This window comes from Neoarius graeffei, chromosome 6 (genome assembly GCF_027579695.1).
Source record: "Neoarius graeffei isolate fNeoGra1 chromosome 6, fNeoGra1.pri, whole genome shotgun sequence".
Lineage (NCBI taxonomy): Eukaryota > Metazoa > Chordata > Actinopteri > Siluriformes > Ariidae > Neoarius > Neoarius graeffei.
Window position 1 is genome coordinate 38,782,059 of NC_083574.1, and position 17,908 is coordinate 38,799,966.

The window sequence follows — 17,908 nt, forward strand, 5'->3', positions numbered from 1 at the left end:
GAAAACTAAGAGTAAAAGTTAAAAGTATAATTGGTCAAACTTCTGCTATTCGCTTTAATATTTTAATTTTATTTTTTTAATTTTAGAGTCTTTACGCTACACTTGTGAAACAAAATATGCTTATTAGGACTAAATAATGCTTCTAAGACAATTCATGAACAAGTGCTTTGTTACTATTTTGAAAATAGATAGAGTTCACAGCGCTGTATTTTGAACAAAACACAGTAAACCAAATCGGTAAGCAAAATACTACAAGCCCTGATGCTGCTCACAGCTTGGTGATGCTTACAAGAGATGAGGCGAGTAGAATTGATAACATGTATGCTATATTTACTGTATGGACATGGGATCAGAAAACAATTTTATTTATAAGCAGTAGCCACATGGACCCATAGGGTACCTTTTTTTTTTTAAACTGCTTCTATGTATAATCACTTTTTTATGTCAGTGTTTATACAAGTATAGCATTTGCAGATGATTTAAACATTAGTACTCACAGCCATCATATATGTCTGTAGGGATGTGCACAGCCGTGTGGTTGTAGGACACGAGACGGTTTTTAAAAGCCGGATCTTCTTTAAATTCTGGTTGGATCCGGTTTTTGTTTCCTTCGGTTACATTGACGTCAAGCTGGAAGGTGAAATAATACAGTGCAAACAAAAGTATTATCAGGATTTTGTATCATTTCATAAACTAACATCTGTGCAAATAAATCATAAAGGTAACACGTGGCATCATGGTGAAGAAAATAATAATAATTACAATAAAAAACCCTACTTATATGAAAATAACAAGCTGGTCTGTGCCAAGGAATCCGTTGGACACTCATTAACTACTCAGAATAGCATGCTTGCCTTCTAACTAGACACTCCAGCTGTGCTTCATCGCAGCTCTTCATAGTGCATCTAATTCTGTGTCAGCTCTCTCCATGTAGCTTCTCTGTCACTATGCTAATTGGCAGGTGTGATATATGACATCGTGAGAGATTGTATTGTCTCAACTGAGGGTCAGAGTGGAAGATATGATTTATGTTTTTCGTTGCTTTACTTGTAGATCCATATATCTTCAGGCTCGGATGCAAAAGGAGCGAAACTAATGAGCAGCATAGACTAAGTAAATAGATAAGTGGAAAAAAAAGAGAATCATACAGTACGTATGAATGGTAAATGAGAATAACGTAGCATGCAATTCACTGAAATACAAACTTTTACTTACGTTGTCCTTGGCATTATAATAGATGATGTCATTCTCCTGCATGGGAAAGAAACACACAAGTTTTTGTATACAGTGGAAAATGCATGAATATGCACTGCTGGCTTCTCATCAACATATTGGTGGGTGGAGATCAATCTGAGGTGAAATTAATGTATTTTATTCTATAATCCATTTAACAGTTATTCTATGAAATCGAGTCATACATGAGCTGATAGCTGATGGGGCACGTAGCATCAACTTGGCTATAAGCCATGTATGACAAGATTGAGTGAAATAACTGTTTTATTCTATCCACATTCACTGGATTTTGAAAAACAGAGCATTTTTTAATTTTTATTTTTTGCAAATTCGATAAATAAAATCGCTATACAAAAACGTCTGACAAAATCATTTCCGCTTAGAATGTAAACAAACCGGCGAAATAACAGTAGCAATTTGTGAAAAATGCTATAATAATAATTCTTGAAAAAAAACATATGTTCTTACTATCAAATACTTTAACTCCATATATTGTTGCTTTTTTGTATTTTGGGGGTTTTGTTTTCGAGTAGAGTTTTTATTTCGTCCTCGGTTGGTTCAGTAACATGCTCCACCATTTTATTTTTCTCTACTCATGGTCCATGAGCTGATATCCTAGGAGTAGAGTAGCCAATCAGAACGCGCTGTTGCTCATATCCAGTGAATGTGTGTAAGTGAATGTGTGTATACCATTCACTCACACACACACACACACACACACACACACTCACACACGCACGCACACATGTATAAAAGCCTTCTGTATTCTCTTGTCTTTTCGGCGAAGCTGTGAATAAAGACAGTGAAACTAATTTTTGGGATCCTGTCTTGTTTCACGATTCGCCCCAGAGCTCTGGGTGACACGAAGGGACCGATCTGCGAGAGTGTGGTCGCTCCGGTGGAAGAGACGGTGAATCTCTGTCCTAACAATGTGGATAGAATAAAATCCAATATACCGTAGCTGTACACACACTGACAGTATGATGAGCTGAGGTTCGAATGCATCTTCCTCAAAAATGAGACAAATAAGGAACAGGGGGAAACAACATGACTTATACATGTCACATTTATACATGCACTTTCCACTCCATTAAAAAAAAAAAGTTTAACTCTGTTGAAAAAGAATTTTTCCATAATCTTTGGAGAGCATAATCTCTCTTTCAAATTATAATCTTTAAAATCAGTGGTAATGGGCTTTTTTTTTCTGACCAGAGGTCATCAACATGCCTGCACATCGATGTGTTTGTGGAAAGACATGTCAAAGGGCAAACTAAAATATGTTTTTTTTTTTATGACTGTATTTGTTTTATTAAGGACAAAAAAAGACGGTTTACATATTCCATCTAAGGAAGTGAGAGATATATGATTGGACACGGGGTAAGATTGCTAGATTTTAGCCATGGGAAAAAAACAGATATGTCGAGTAAATATGAAGGGGGAGAGGGGTGATGATGCATTTACCGTATTTATTTATTTATTTTAGGGTTCTGCCTGATGGCAGGTCCAAGTTTCTAGGGAAGGATTACAGTAGTAGTTTCCCGTTGCCTTCTACTGGAATGTTATAGAGGTTTACTCCTCTCAACCATTCACACCTATGGGCAATTGAGAGCAGCCAGTTAACCTAACCGCATGTCTTTGGACGGTGGGGGAAACCGGAACACCCGGAGGAAACCCACGCAGACACAGGGAGAACATACAAACTCCACACAGAAAGGTCCCCCCATCAGGCACTGGGCTCAATCCCAGAACCTTCTTCATGTGAGGTGACAGTGCTAATCACTACACTACCATGCCGGCACGATGGTACCCTGTAAGCATCTGATATGACACTTAAAAAGTTCCTTACATCAATATTCACCCATTTGAATGGTTTCACATTTTGTGGAATTGAAATGACTTAATTAGGATTTTTACCTTTTAATTTACACAACATGCTTCACATCAAGCATACCTTTTATCATCATATGAAAGTTAATTAAAGAAAAAAAAAGCATAAACGCTTGGGTCTCAAGACATTTAGAACCAACTTCAGTTGCAATTACAGCTGAAAGTCTTCTGGAATATGGCTGTATCTGCTGTGCACATATGGATCCTGTTTCTTTTTCTTTTTTTTTCCCCTGCCCATTTTTCTTGGCAAACTGCACAAGCTCTGTCAGATCGGATGGACAAGAATACTAATGCACGTTCTGTGGGTGAACACTTATGCAAGGCACTGTATGCCACCCATTACTGCTAGGTGGCTGTATATACTGAGAGAACTCCTTCTTTAACACGTCAATGTACAGCCCCATTCTGTCTTTTCTGGCACAGGGTTTGATAATTGTCTAAGTGCTGCACAAATAAATCTTCGAGTCTGCTATTTATTCTGGCACTGAGGAACACAAATAAAGCCATGAGAAAACAAACTATAGTATATTCTCTGTGTATTCTGTAAGCGAAACGATGGATAAAACTGAGAAAGATACATAATTAACTGTTTTTTGGGGGCTTTTTTGTTTTTAAATTTGCTATAATTCATGTACTACAGCACGGTAGTGTAGTGGTTAGCACTGTTGCCTCACAGCAAGAAGGTTCTGGGTTTGAGCCCAGCGGCCAACGGGGGCCTTTCTGTGTGGAGTTTGCATGTTCTCCCCGTGTCTGTGTGGGTTTCCTCTGGGTGCTCTGGTTTCCCCCACAGTCCAAAGACATGCAGGTTAGATTAACTGGTGGCTCTAAATTGACCGTAGGTGTGAATGTGAGTGTGAATGGTTGTGTGTCTCTATGTGTCAGCCCTGTGATGACCTGGTGACTTGTCCAGGGTGTACCCCGCCTCTCACCCATAGTCAGCTGGGATAGGCTCCAGCTTGCCCACAACCCTGCACAGGATAAGTGGTTACAGATAATGGAAGGGTGGATGGATGTAATTCATGTATGCTTTTATCTCAAACCCTTCCATAACATAGCCGAATTTTGCCTAGATACAGACTAAAGAGTTTGTTCAAAATAATCATGGCGCCATTGGTGCTGTAGTAATCTGACATGCTACTTTGCATGATATACTGTATGCAGTTTAACACAGCTGTTGAACACAGCCATGCTGTAACAGAAAATCCCTAGGTATAATTATGTGTCTATTTCAGCAAATGGAATGAGCTCTTTAAACCAAGACTCTGCAACAGTACCAACCAGATACCGAGTTCAAAACCTTGTTGAAGGTGTTAAAAAAGTGCAACATGAAACCATTAGGTGCATAATTCATGCGTGAAACCTGAATTGTGCACCTAATAGTCTTATCGTACATAGCCTAATTTTCTTGTCAGAATCTTGTTGAAAAGGCTTTCAGGTTAGTTACTATCAAGCCTGAGGACATTCAAGGCCTTGACGGTAGTGTTAATACTCTTATAAGCAACATAGAAAAGAGCCAGTTTTACATCTTATGGTGCTGCTCTGACGCTCGGCCACAATCACCAGGGAGAAAAGCAATGTCGCAGCTAAATTAAAGCATCAATTGTTCATGCACATAGCCAGGCACTGATGCGTAGAGATGAAGAAAAAGTAATACCAGACATTGTCGAGAACACTATAAAAGATACACTGTCACATTTCAGTGGTCTGGTGAGAAAAGAAGGAGTTCTTGCATCTGCAATTTAAATGATGAAGAATACAACCATCTAGTCACTGGCAACAAAAATAACAAGTCAGTCACTCAGTCCTTCAGTCCGTACTGAACAGTTTGTGGAATTAAGTCAGGCTTGTACCTTATTTTGACGTTGCTGTGAAAAGCAACAAGGGTTGTGTTCGCTGTTGAGGAAGTTGTGCCTGACATGATGCAGAATCCCGAATCCAGTCTGTATGTATTATTTCTTAACTGGATTTTGCCCATTTTGCCCACTGACTCTGCACAGACAGAATGAGGTTTTATACATGACCTATACTATTATCCAGAAATACAGTGTCTTGCAAAAGTATTCATCCCCCTTGGTGTTTGGTTACATAACATACCTACCACTTTAAAGGTGATTTTTTTTTTTTGTGACACAAACAATAATTAAGATGAAAAAACAGAAATCTGGAGTGTGCACAGGTATTCACCCCCCTCCCCCCCCAAAAAAAAAAAAAAAAAGTTAATACTTTGTAGAGCCACCTTTTGCTGCAATTACAGCTGCAAGTCTCTTGGGGTATGTCTCTATTAGCTTAGCACATCTAGCCACTGGGATTTTTGCCCATTCCTCAAGACAAAACTGCTCCAACTCCTTCAAGTTAGATGGGTTGTGTTGGTGTCCAGCAATCTTCAAGTTATGCCACAGATTTTCAATTGGATTGAGGTCTGGGCTTTGATTAGGCCATTCCAAGATATTTATAATGTTTCCCTTTAAACCACTCCAGTGTAGCTTTAGCAGTATGTTTAGGGTCATTGTCCTGCTGGAACGTGAACCTTCATCTCAGTCTGAAACCTCTGGCCGACTCAAACAGTTTTTCTCCAGAGTTGCCCTGTATTTAGTGCCATCCATCTTTCCTTCAGTCCTGACCAGCTTTCCTGTCCTTGCAGATGAAAAACATCCCCACAGCATGATGCTGCCACCACCATACTTCACTGTAGGAATGGTGTTCTCAGGGTGATGGGAAGTGTTGGGTCACACATGGTGTTTCCCATGATGTTAAAAAAGTGACATTTGTGTCTCATCTGACCAGAGAATTTTCTTCCATGTGTTTGCGGAGTCTGCCACATGCTGTTGGGCAAACTCCAAACTTTTTTTTTTCCCCTTTAAGCAATGGCTTTTTTCTGCCCACTCTTCCATGAAGCCCCACTCTGTGGAGTGTACGGCTAAAAGTAGTCCTATGGACAGATACTCCCATCTCCGCTGTAGATCTTTGCAGCTCCTTCAGTGTTATCTTTGGTGTCTTTCTTGCATCTCTGATTAATGCCCTCCTTGCCCGGTCTGTGAGTTTTGGTGGGCGGCCTTCTCTTGTCAGGTTTGTAGTGGTGCCATGTTGTTTCCATTTTGCTATAATGGATTTAATGGTGCTCCGTGGGATATTCAAAGTTTGGGATATTTTTTATAACCCAACCCTGATCCATACTTCTTCACAACTTTGTCTCTGACCTGTTTGGAGGCTCCTTGGTTTTCATGTTGCTTGCTTAGTAGTGTTGCAGAGTCAGGGTCCTTCCAGAACAGGTTGATTTATACAGACATCATGTGACAGATCATGTGACGCTTTGCACGCAGGTGGCTCTTAATCAACTAATTATGTGACTCATGAAGTTAATTGTTTGGACCAGCTCTTATTTAGGGGTTTCATATGAAAGGGGGTGAATACCTATGCACACTCCAGAAAGTTGTAGGCATGTTGTGTAAATCCAATGGTGCTAACCCCCCAAAAATCCATTTTAATTCCAGCTTGTAATGCGACAAAACAGGACAAACACCAAGGGGGATGAATACTTTTGCAAGACACTGTACACCCAGGGAATTAAAAAAAAAACATGCTAACAAAACAGAGATGATGACCCAACGCTGGCTGATCTCAGAGACTCGAAAAATCCAAATTAAACAAATTCAATTACTTTTATTGAAAAACAGAACACAATCTCTCTGATTCAGAAAATGCTGAACATTTGCATCACATTAGTAAAGTGCATTTTAGATGAGATTGCTTGAGAGAGAGTTGTTCAGGCAAAGCAGAGAAGAAAAATACATCAATGAATGCACAAGGGTTTGTGAAACGTTTTTTTTTTTTTCTCACAGTGCATTCATCATACCTGGTGGTTGTTTTTATGCCTTTTTATTTGTTGTGTGTGTGTGTGTGTGTGTGTGTGTGTGTGTGTGTGTGTGTGTGTGTGTGTGTGTGTGTGTGAAGATGGTGACCCTAAAGGATTTGGGCCCATCGACAACCTTTGAGGGGTTTTTTTTAATTTAATTTAAATTCCCCTTTCCTCTATTGCCTGGGTCTGTGGGAGAAGTAGGATTTTCACTAAAATGTCAAACACAAGCGAACATATTGATACTTTCGTCGGGATACCGTGACCTACTGTTAGAGAAGCAGCTTTGGGACCAAAAGGTTGCTGGTTCGATTCCCTGGACCAGCAGGACTGGCTGAAGTGTCCTTAAGCAAGGCACCTAATCCCCAGGTGCTGCGCAAGAGTAGTGGTGTACCTTGTGTCTGATTAGCCAAAGAAAAGCTGATGATATGATTATCAGTTTGGGTGGTGCCTGACTGAAATAAAAAAAAAGGGGGATACCAAAAATTCCTTGTTGAATGTGGCTAAGCAACAAAACAAAAATTGGAAACCTGTAGGTTTGGTCTGTATGCTTGCAGAGACACGATCATCTGGGTGGGTATAATGTTAAAACTTGCATCAAGCTCTCTTACAGAAAGGGTAGGTTATTTATTTTAGAAGCACTTTTTTGTCATATTTCTTGAAATTATCAAGAAATTTAAAGAAATTATTGTTACATCTCATCAGCAAAATATAAATTAAATGTTCTAACAAGAAAAAAAAAATCCATCATCTGTGGTGGTCTCAGCTCTGAATTAAATGATTGGATGTTCTCTCTGCCAACCTGTATGTCCTGTGCCCATACACCCATCCATCCATCCTTTATCTGTAGCCACGTATCCTGTTCTACAGGGTCGCAGGCAAGCTGGAGCCTATCCCAGCTGACTATGGGTGAGAGGCGGGGTACACCCTGGACAAGTCACCAGGTTATCGCAGGGCTGACACAAATAACCATTCACACCTACGGTACAGTCAATTTAGAGCTACCTGCATGTCTTTGGACTGTGGGGGAAACCAGAACACCCAGAGAAAATCCACACAGACACAGGTAGAACATGCAAACTCAGAGGAAACCCACATAGGCATGGCAAGAACATGCAAACTCCACACAGCAAGGCCCTCGCTGGCCACTGGGCTCGAACCCAGAACCTTCTTGCTGTGAGGCGACAATGCTAACCACTACACCACTGTGCTGCTGCCCATACACCCATTCACTGTAAAGTTAATTAAAAAAAAAAAAATTTAACTTAAAAACGTTAGTAACCAGGCTGCCTTAACATTTTGACTTCATTGAAACTCATATGTGGGCGGCACGGTGGTGTAGTGGTTAGCGCTGTCGCCTCACAGCAAGAAGGTCCGGGTTCGAGCCCCAGGGCTGGCGAGGGCCTTTCTGTGTGGAGTTTGCATGTTCTCCCCGTGTCCGCGTGGGTTTCCTCCGGGTGCTCCGGTTTCCCCCACAGTCCAAAGACATGCAGGTTAGGTTAACTGGTGACTCTAAATTGACCGTAGGTGTGAATGTGAGTGTGAATGGTTGTCTGTGTCTGTGTGTCAGCCCTGTGATGACCTGACTTGTCCAGGGTGTACCCCGCCTTTCGCCCGTAGTCAGCTGGGATGGGCTCCAGCTTGCCTGCGACCCTGTAGAAGGATAAAGCGGCTAGAGATAATGAGATGAGATGAAACTCATATAGCAAGTTAGCACAATGCTAATTGATTGCCTCATTGTGTTAAGTTACACTAAAAAAAAAACAACATGGGTGTCTGTTACATGAACCTAAGTCTAACATGTAACGGTTGACATTTAGGTCACTCAACAAAATTGTTTCTGGCTATGGGTTTCAATGAACTCAAAATGTTAAGGCAGCCTGGTTACTAATGTTTTTAAGTTAAAACAACAAATCTTTTTTTTTCTTTCTTTTTTTATACAGTGTTGCATGCAACTCTTTCACAAGGTTAGGCAGACATATTTCGGACATATCGCTAAAGCTAGTGAGCTAGTCCAAAGCTGGGAGTACTAATAATAGCTACTAACAAAGACTTGTTGTTCTCATCTCATCATCTCTAGCCACTTTATCCTGTTCTACAGGGTCGCAGGCAAGCTGGAGCCTATCCCAGCTGACTACAGGCGAAAGGCGGGGTACACCCTGGACAAGTCGCCAGGTCATCACAGGGCTGACACATGGACACAGACAACCATTCACACTCTCATTCACACCTACGGTCAATTTAGAGTCACCAGTTAACCTAACCTGCATGTCTTTGGACTGTGGGGGAAACCGGAGCACCCGGAGGAAACCCACGCGGACACGGGGAGAACATGCAAACTCCGCACAGAAAGGCCCTCGTCGGCCACGGGGCTCGAACCTGGACCTTCTTGCTGTGAGGCGATAGCACTAACCACTATACTACTGTGCCGCCCTGCCTTAATTTGTGAACTTACTAAATTTTAAGGCAGCCCGGTTACTAATGTTTTTAAGTTGAAACAACAAATCATTTATTACACTGTGTAACAGCATCACTCGCAGTCTTTAAACACACACACACACACACACACACACACACACACAGAGAATGCTATGAAGCGAGGTTTTGGGCTCACTGTAACGAGCCCAGGCCAGTAGGTTCAACCTAACCTGCATGTCTTTGGACTGTGGGGGAAACCGGAGCACCCGGAGGAAACCCACACAGACAACATGTAAACTCCACACAGAAAGGCCCTCGCCGGCCACGGGGCTCAAATCCAGACCTTCTTGCTGTGATGCGACAGCGCTAACCACTACACCACCGTGCTGCCCCTGCAGTAGGTTCATGCAGCCAATAAATGACAGTTGTGTCATAGGTTTACACAGCATGACACACACCCCTATTTTTGAGCTCCAATGGGATATAGATAGATAGATAGATAGATAGATAGATAGATAGATAGATAGATAGATAGATAGATAGATAGATAGATAAAATACAGTATATATTACAGTATATTCTAGCCCATTTTGGTGACTTTCCATAATATATCACCTACAGTCACCAGTACGGATTCAGGTGTACGCAGGTGTAATGAATGCAAAGAAAATGGATGATTTATTCAATCATTATTTTTCCAATAAAATACTGTACCTTTGAAGGAGAAACTGAAAGTTGATAAATTGAGCACACAACTAATCAAATTACAAATTACAATGTTGGGTTATGACAAAACTGTAAGCTTAGTGTTGTTGGTTTTTTTTTTTTGTTCGACAAAAGTATTAGGCCTACACCTTTTCTGTGCACCATATTTCTTATTCAGATGAATAACACTTGGATATGACATATGGATAGTTGAATATGACAACAACGCTCTATGCTCCTCCCCCATCACGCGCTCTCATGGGCTCGTCCTCCAGCAGTAATCAGGTAGTGCTCATTCATTCATTTATTTTGGAGGAGTAGCTTTCGAGGGAGTGCTGAAGGGAGGGGATGAGATTTGTCAGTTGGATACTTTCAAAATCTAGCTTACGCTTGCAAGCTTTAAGTTCAAAGCACATTTGAAATTAAATCAAAGCACGCATGAAGCAAGGAATGAAATGTGTTGAGCTGGAGCCTTATGGTTAACACTAGAGATTTTCATCCTAAGCCAAAGGGGTGCCTCTTTCTCCCCACACAAGCTCACCTCTCCCTCTTCAGCGCAGTTATCACCTATGCAGCTTTACACTGCTATGCAAATGTTGAGTTCTGGTCAGTTGCACCTGAGAAAGAGGAAACCATGCGTATGCGTGTGTGACATAAGCGTGAGATGCAGAATGTGTAACGTTCAAGAGAGATCATGTTAGACAGCGGCACGGTGGTGTAGTGGTTAGCACTGTTGCCTCACAATAAAAAGGTTCTGGGTTTGAGCCCAGCAACTGATGGGGACGTTTCTGTGTGGAATTTGTATGTTCTCCCTGTGTCTATGTGGGTTTGCTTTGGTTTCTCCCCAAAGACATGTGGTTAGCTTAACATGGGGTGGCCTTGGGCTGAAGTGCCTTTGAGCAAGGCACCTAACCCCCACCTGCTCCCTGGGTGCTGTAGCATAGCTGCCCACTGCTCTGGATATGTGTATGTGCTCATTGTACATATGTGTTCACTGCTTCAGATGTGTTAAATGCAGATGATGAATTTCACTGTGTGAAAAATAAAGTTGTTCTTAAAAATAAGTGAGATTTCATGCAAGAATAAAATTGAATTCAAAAGTAATTTAAATATTGTTGTGAATACATTCTTTTTTTTCAGGAATATTTCTGTATGTTTAGTGTGGTGTAGAATAGGTAAAAAAAAAGAAAAGAAAAGAAAAATCATCAGATTCAAGTGTGTAGTCCTAATCGATGGTTATGAGAAACGACTGTTAATCTGGAGAGTCGACACATCAATTCGATTTTTTTTTTTACCTATTCTTATTTTCCATCATTTAAAGTTCAGTTCACACAGATTAAACTGGTCTCGTTCATGTTAATAGTTCACAACCCCAAAAATGACCTAGTCTAGGTCATGTTTATTTCTTCCGAATGCTTTGAACGAGTTGCACTGAATCCAGTGTGAAATTTCTGATCAGCAGTTAAAATATCAAATTTCACTACCATTAGTGTGTTCTTGGAGTCTACATTATTGATACGAGCAAATCAGTCGTGTCACGACCAGCATATCAGAGCGCATCGCTATAACACTGGGCAAAACAAGGAACATGCAAGAAAATCAAGATAATTTTCATAATAATTTTCCAAGATGTGATCTCAAGACATCATAATACATCATATTTCATCTCACAATAGGACAGTTAAAACTTTGTCTATTATCCATAGGGCTGTTGAGTGAGCATCATTCACTCTTATGAGTGAACTACAGGGGGTGATTAGGGGAAGCCATGGCATAGTGGCTAGAGAAGCAGCTTTGGGTCCAAAATGTTGCTGGTTCAATTCCCCAGACCAGCAGGAATGACTAAGCAAGGCACCTAATCCCTAACTACTCCTTAGGCTGCTCTGAGTAAGTTGTACATCGCTCTGGACAAGAGCATCTGCTAAATGCTATTAACATAAACTCACATTCATTAGTTGCAAACTGATTTCTTCAGTTCACCAAAAATATGAGCACATTCAATGAACAGCACTCATTTAGCACATTCATGGGCAACAGTGCATATTTTTACAGTCTCTCTTGAACTTAAAGGTCATAGGCAACGGTTGGAGGTGAAACGTAGAATATCAACTTTATTGTCTAGAAGAATGACCCAAAAAGCAAATTCAATCTTCTTAGTGTCTAATTTGCACCCTAAAATTGAATAAAACAGTTAAAATATACTGTTTTGCCCAAGTTCCAAAGGTTCGTTTACATCTCATTTATGCGCACTTTCACCGCCAGGGGACCGTCTTTGTGACGTCATTTAAGCCAAATAGACTGGGAGCAGTTCTGTGTTTACTTGCGAACTGAGCACACGTGTACGGACTTTGGTCGTGAGAGGTTGTGTAAAATGTCTGAAAACGATAGCGATTTTGAAGTAGGAACTCTCCAAATTAAATATTGAGAGGTGAAACCATATACCGTATTTTCTGGACTATAAGCCGCTACTTTTTTCCTAGGTTTTGAACCATGCGGCTTATACAAAGGTGCGGCTATTCTGTGGATTTTTCTTCCACCGCTAGGGGCGCTCTAACCGGAAGTAGAATCAAAAATAAGATAGACGAAAAATCAATGCAAAGAAGAATTAGCAGATCTTTAGCAGATAGAACACGCACGACAAATTACTAACTGGTAATTATTTTCAAATCCAGCGAAGATGATTAAAGTGACTTGTGGTTTCAAACACAGGAGAAATGAAGGTAAATAAATACCGGTTATTTTCTCTTGGTTCTGTTCCGTTTTAATCAGCAAAGTTGCTGCCGTGTTAAAAGGCACTGTTCGGAAAGAATCTGTTCAGGTACATACATGTACATTTACAGTACAAAATCATTCTGTACATGCAGTAAATATCAACATAGATATCTGCGGCTTATAGCCCGGTGCGGCTTGTATATCTTTTTTTATTTTTTTTTAAAAATAGAGCGGATGCGGCTTATATACAGGTGCGCTCTATAGTCCAGAAAATACGGTATGTATGAATCTATTGCCGTTGCGAAGCAATCAGTGAATGTGGCTCACTGGTTTGACTGTGCGGCCTCGGAATCGGACAGCGACTCGGCCGACTCTGATCGTGGTGACCCCGGACCTCAACAAGACTCGCGCCAAAACGATTTATCCTGGTAGTTATGATAAATTCCTACTTTCGTCGTGATACTAAATAAGAGCCCTTTTGAAGAATAATTAAACCGCCCTCCCTAGTGGATATAGGTAATGATTACTTGACAGTGTGCCGGTAGGCCACATTAGCCTGCCATCCGCGGCATTATACTATTTATAGCCTACTCTAAGCAAGGAAATATCCCTTTGTCTCATTTCCACAATGATTGTACAGGATCCCTCAGGATTCTTGACTTCTCAATTGCAAGCAAAAGTAAAAATGTTTACCTCCAATCTTCTCCTTTTTGCTTGAGCGTTGCTGCTTCGTTTCTTCTTTGACTGCTTGATTTTGTTTCACGCACACAATCCACTCTCTCCGCCTCGTCTCCTCTTCCGGAAAAAAACAACCCTCTGGCTTCACGCACACAATCCACTCTCTCTGCCTCTTCTCCTCTTCCGGAAAAAAACAACCCTCTGGCTTCAGGCGCACAATCCACTCTCTCCGCCTCGTCTCCTCTCTCGGAAAAAGGTAAAACCTTCTTCCTGAACCAGTCCCGTTGTTACAGTTCACTGCACAACAATAAGGCATGGTTTTTCTTTGGAAATTCCTGAATGCACGTCTGCACTCAAGCCGAACGGCAATGTAAGTAACCGGAAGTGGACTCAACTCAAGCGGTTTGTTTGGCTTAAATGACGACACGCGCCAAGTGGTCACGAAAATAGCCGAACAGAAATTTGCCACAATCCGCGCTAAATAATTTTAATTATTACTTATTAACAATACTTCTTGGGACCAGAAGAAAATTACAGAGGGTATTTTAACATATAAAGTTTCAAATGTGCATAAAATTAAAACCATTGCCTATGAGCTTTAACATATATTTTTTAAATCGATACAACTTAGCATTCGTTTTTCATTACCATCAATTTGGACTTCACACAGTCTACAGTTGAATTTTTTTTCTTATTTTTATTTTTCATCAGGGCGTCACGGTGGTGTAGTGGTTAGCGCTGTTGCCTCACAGCAAGAAGGTCCTGGGTTCGAGCCCCGTGGCCGGCGAGGGGCTTTCTGTGTGGAATTTGCATGTTCTCCCTGTGTCCGCGTGGGTTTCCTCCGGGTGCTTCGGTTTCCCCCACAGTCCAAAGACATGCAGGTTAGATTAACTGGTGACTCTAAATTGAGCGTAGGTGTGAATGTGAGTGTGAATGGTTGTCTGTGTCTATGTGTCAGCCCTGTGATGACCTGGCAACTTGTCCAGGGTGTACCCCGCCTCTCGCCCGTAGTCAGCTGGGATAGGCTCCAGCTTGCTTGCGACCCTGTAGAACAGGATAAAGCGGCTACAGATAATGAGATGAGATGTCATTTGAGTCTTTTTTTTTAACTTACTCAGTTTTACTCCTGCATAATAGCACACTTATTTTTCCACCATCTGATACGGTCTTTCTTGAATGTTACACATACTGCACTGATGCATGTATCGCACTTATATCCAGCATGCACACACACACATACACACACACTTCTTTTTTTTTTCTCAGTTGCTCCTTCGCTCAAACTGACAAGCACTCAACATTTGCATCACAGTGTAAAGCTGCACAGGTAATAATTGCGCTGAAGAGGCAGAGCTGAGCTTGTGTGTGGAGAAAGAGAAGGGCACCCCTTTAGCTTGGGATGAAAATTCTCATAGCCCTCCGGAGTTTGCATTAATAATGCAACATGATATCTAGATCTGGTTACTTACGCCAAAATCATCTTTCCACTGATGCTCCATCTGGAAGCGTTCTGCAGCAGTTGCCAAAGCCTAAAAAAGATAAATCATACACTACTTCAGTGGGTTTAATTAAGAGTGTGACTGAAAGCACTAAACATTTGCTTTTTATGCTGCATTTTACAAATTAAATTGAGGGTTTTTTTTCTACAAAATCGATGAAAAACTTTGTTTCTCCAAAATCAATGAAAGCGAATGATGAATGAATTCACAAAGGACACATTACGTATATACTATACATGCCTGACTTATTAACAGAGATTGAATGAACAAATTTTTGTCATTTTCTGTAATTCTGTGTTGACTCTGCACACTCAATCAACAGTCCAAAAGTAAATTTTGTAAAAGGATCAGTGACTGCAACCGCAAAAAAATATGTGCAGATGGAATATATTTTCAAAACATAAATTTCAATTTATGCTGATAGATGTACAAGACAAATTACATTCACTTCGGAAAGACACGATAAACAGGATTTTCAAAAGTACACGAGCTACACTTACTCATACAACAAAAATGAAATAATTTCATTACACTCTTCATATTCACCTTCTGTAATTTTGTTGGAGGGGGTTATGTTTTCACCTCTCTTTGTTTGTCTGTTCCCAACATAACCCAAAAAGTATTGAACAGATTTTGATGAAATTCTGAGGAAAAATAAACCAGGGGCCAAGGAACAATCAATTAGATTTTGATGTAAATCTGGATATATGTTTTGGTGGAGGTGTGCCCTTCTGATTCACAACATGCACACAGCATATTTCATTGCATTTCTGTTCTAGAGCCAAGATTTCACTCAATGGTTGATTATTTCCACCATTTCATACCTTTTTTTCTCTTTTAAACATGTTTTTGACAGGAATGATTTTAAAAGTTATTCACTGTGTCCACTCAGGAGGACACCATGGATTTGTATGTTCAATTACATCTAATGGATTAATGACTGAACAGCTACAGCAGTGGCGGCTGCTGGTTTTTAAAACAGGGGAAGCCCATTTTACGCATTCATCGTAAAACCTGTAGGCCAGATATCAAAGCATAGAAAGGTGTGCTCCATTAGCATAGTGAACTAGACAACCCTACCTAGTGGCAGAAAGTATTTTTGCTTGTACATTTCATGTTATAGTCTGGCTTGCCAGGCTAGTGCCTCATATCCTTAATCAAAAATATCAAACATCCAAAAATCACTGGCTATTCAACGAAGAGCCTTGAACATCATACCCTGATATGGAACACAGAGTCTTTAACACAACACCCAGCTGTGCAACACATCCTTGAACATCTTCTGCAACACAGTCTGGAAATTCATAACCAGGTAGGCTATGCAACACACAGAACCTTGAATATTATACCCAGGTATAACCTATAACACAGAGCCCACCATTCTCTTAACATTACTGAACAATATACACACTTCAGATTCATGAACATGAACACTATTTATACACAAATTCTGCCCTCCGCTCCTTTTCCAGAAAATGGTCTGTGACCCTGTCATACCAGCTGGTTGTGCTTTCCAGAGACTTTACCAATTTCTGTTAGCAGCTAGCACTGCAGATCCCAATAAGGCTCAAGCTAGCCTACAACCAGATTGAACTACAAATGAAATAAATGAGTGAATTCACGAATGATCAAACTGATAGAATGGATGAAAGTTAACGGAGCACAACGAGTAATATTTACATTTATTTACAGAGTAATGTACAGAGACATCAATGAGAAGAACCGTTTATATGAAAAGAAATTCGGACAGCACTTTGGCACACGACTACACTTTCTCGACATCCGCTAGGGACTGAATGATCATACTTCCGTGTTCCTCGCCGAAGTACCGCCCTCCTCATGTCTTTCAAACACTACCTCCAATAATCCTTTATCAGCCCGGCTTCTTGTCCCTCCCACTGTCTCGTTTAGTCCCAGAGAAGCCCGGCTTCCCTGGAAGTGACGATTTTGTTGATTTTAACCAATAATAACTAGCCGAAATTGGCTGTTCAGAGCCGTCTCGTAGACTGCAACGGATACCCGGCTGCCAGTCAGTGTTGCCAGATACTGCTGACGTTTTCCATCCCAAAATATGTTCAAAACCCGCCAAAATGCACTTAAAACTGCCCAATCTGGCAACACTGCTGCCAGTCCATAGAGCCCATTGAAATAAGAAAGGTTACAGCCTGGCAGCAAAGGTGATTCTCGTAGCGAACTGCAAGTTCGTCAGACATCACTCAAATAAGTTACAGGATAGTTATGAACATAAATACAATCTTGGGCATATATTATGTTATGCAAGTTATTGTTTTAATGAGAATTCAACGTCGTAGACGCCGCAGTTTGGGGAGAGAATTTTAGGGGAAGCTCGGCTTCCCTTGTTATCTCTGAGAAATCGCCCCTGATTTCCTTATAAAACTGCACTCATTGTACCGGAGACTACTATTTTTTTTTTTTAAGCAAAGGGTCGTCTCACACCAAATACTGATGTTGTTTCATTTATTATGACTTACTGCTCTTTATAGTATATTTTTGTTAATGTTGAAACATTTCATTTAATTATTTTTAAGCCATTTTTGGTCTACAGCATTTTTTTAATGTGACTAAGACTTTTGCACAGGACTGTACATGTTTGGAAATCAAATAAATCAAAATGCACTTTTTCATGATGTAAAACACTGGATAACACTTTAACACTTTGGACGACAACAAAAACAACAACGGCAACTACAGCCCATTGGCCCAAGAAAATATAGTATATTTGAACTCAAGTCTCCAATCAATTCCCTCCCACTCCCACAATAAATAAATAAATAACCAATGCACTCCACAAGCTGCCAACAGACAAACAAACAAACAAATAATAAAGCCATGTAGATCAGAAAAAGAGGTCTTTCCTTGAAGTTAGGTGGTCTTTTTTTTTTCTTGAAAGTATTGTATAGAG

General features: G+C 40.6%; 1 protein-coding gene across 1 annotated transcript in view; it reads right to left on the reverse strand.

Moving 5' to 3' along the window:
• LOC132887875 (voltage-dependent calcium channel subunit alpha-2/delta-1) overlaps positions 1-17,908 on the reverse strand; it is a 297,423-nt gene that overhangs the window by 163,666 nt on the left and 115,849 nt on the right. The window contains exons 4-6 of the mRNA XM_060923626.1: positions 14,956-15,015; positions 1,216-1,251; positions 498-630 (exon numbers count right to left, since the gene is read on the reverse strand). Coding sequence (XP_060779609.1) covers positions 498-630; positions 1,216-1,251; positions 14,956-15,015 — 229 coding nt within the window. The remainder of the gene's footprint in view (positions 1-497; positions 631-1,215; positions 1,252-14,955; positions 15,016-17,908) is intronic.